Source organism: Sapajus apella, unplaced genomic scaffold (assembly GCF_009761245.1).
Source record: "Sapajus apella isolate SASKATOON/1434 unplaced genomic scaffold, GSC_monkey_1.0 scaffold3399, whole genome shotgun sequence".
Lineage (NCBI taxonomy): Eukaryota > Metazoa > Chordata > Mammalia > Primates > Cebidae > Sapajus > Sapajus apella.
In genome coordinates, this window is record NW_022440325.1 from 5,936 (window position 1) to 6,835 (window position 900).

The 900-nt window shown below is 64.0% G+C and overlaps 1 protein-coding gene across 1 annotated transcript in view; it reads left to right on the plus strand.

Annotated features, from left to right (window-relative positions):
- PRTN3 (proteinase 3) overlaps positions 1 to 553 on the plus strand; it is a gene marked incomplete at its 3' end in the record, with an annotated part of 3,977 nt that extends 3,424 nt beyond the window's left edge. Inside the window, exon 4 of the mRNA XM_032273447.1 lies at positions 237 to 553. Within this exon, the coding sequence (XP_032129338.1) occupies positions 237 to 553 (317 nt within the window). The remainder of the gene's footprint in view (positions 1 to 236) is intronic.
- Between the last annotated feature and the right edge of the window lie 347 nt (positions 554 to 900).

A 900-nucleotide genomic window follows, 5' to 3' on the forward strand; every position in this document is an offset into this window, starting at 1 on the left:
TGCACTCCAGCCTGGCGCCTGGTGACAGAGTGAGACTGTCTCAAAAAAGAAAAAGAAAAAATGAGTGACTACAATAGTGTAGAATGGGACAAAGGAGTTGGTGGGTCCAGGTGGAGGGAGCAGCATGTGTGACGCCCGTGGGAGGCGTTTTGAGGCAGTGGACGTGGTGGGAGGGCGGTCCCGGCGGCCTCGGGGGCCTCGGGCAGCGTCTCACCCCCGCCCACCTTCTGCCCCAGCTGAGCCGCCCAGCCACCCTCAACGCCTCCGTGGCCACAGTCCAGCTGCCGCAGCAAGACCAGTCGGTGCCCCACGGCACCCAGTGCCTGGCCATGGGCTGGGGCCGCCTGGGCACCCACGACCCCGTGGCCCGGGTCCTGCAGGAGCTCAATGTCACCGTGGTCACCTTCCTGTGCCGGGAGCATAATGTGTGCACGTTCGTGCCCCGACGCAGCGCCGGCATCTGCTTTGTGAGTAACCTCGCCAGGCACCTGGCTCAGGGCTGCCCTGAGCGGAGGAGGGAGGGCGACCAGGGTTCCAGGTCCACCGCCTGGCTGTGCGGCCCTCAAGCTGTGCCTCAGTCTCCCCACCTGGAAGGCGGGCACACCCAACACCCAATGGGCAGACTCAATGGGGTGGGGGTGCTCACATTGCACCTGGCTACCTGGGTGGGTCTGGGGGTTCCCCGCCCCACACCCCTCTAGGACCACAGGAAGGTGTGGGAGACCCATCTGCCTCCCCCCGGGGCCCCTTCCAGGATCCAGGGATCCAGGTATTCAGCAGGAGGCACATAAATGCCCAGTTCCTACGAATGGCCTCAGCCCTTCCCGCCTCACACTTTTTTTTTTGACGGAGTCTCACTCTGTCACCCAGCCTGGAGTGCAGTGGCACAATCTCAGCTCA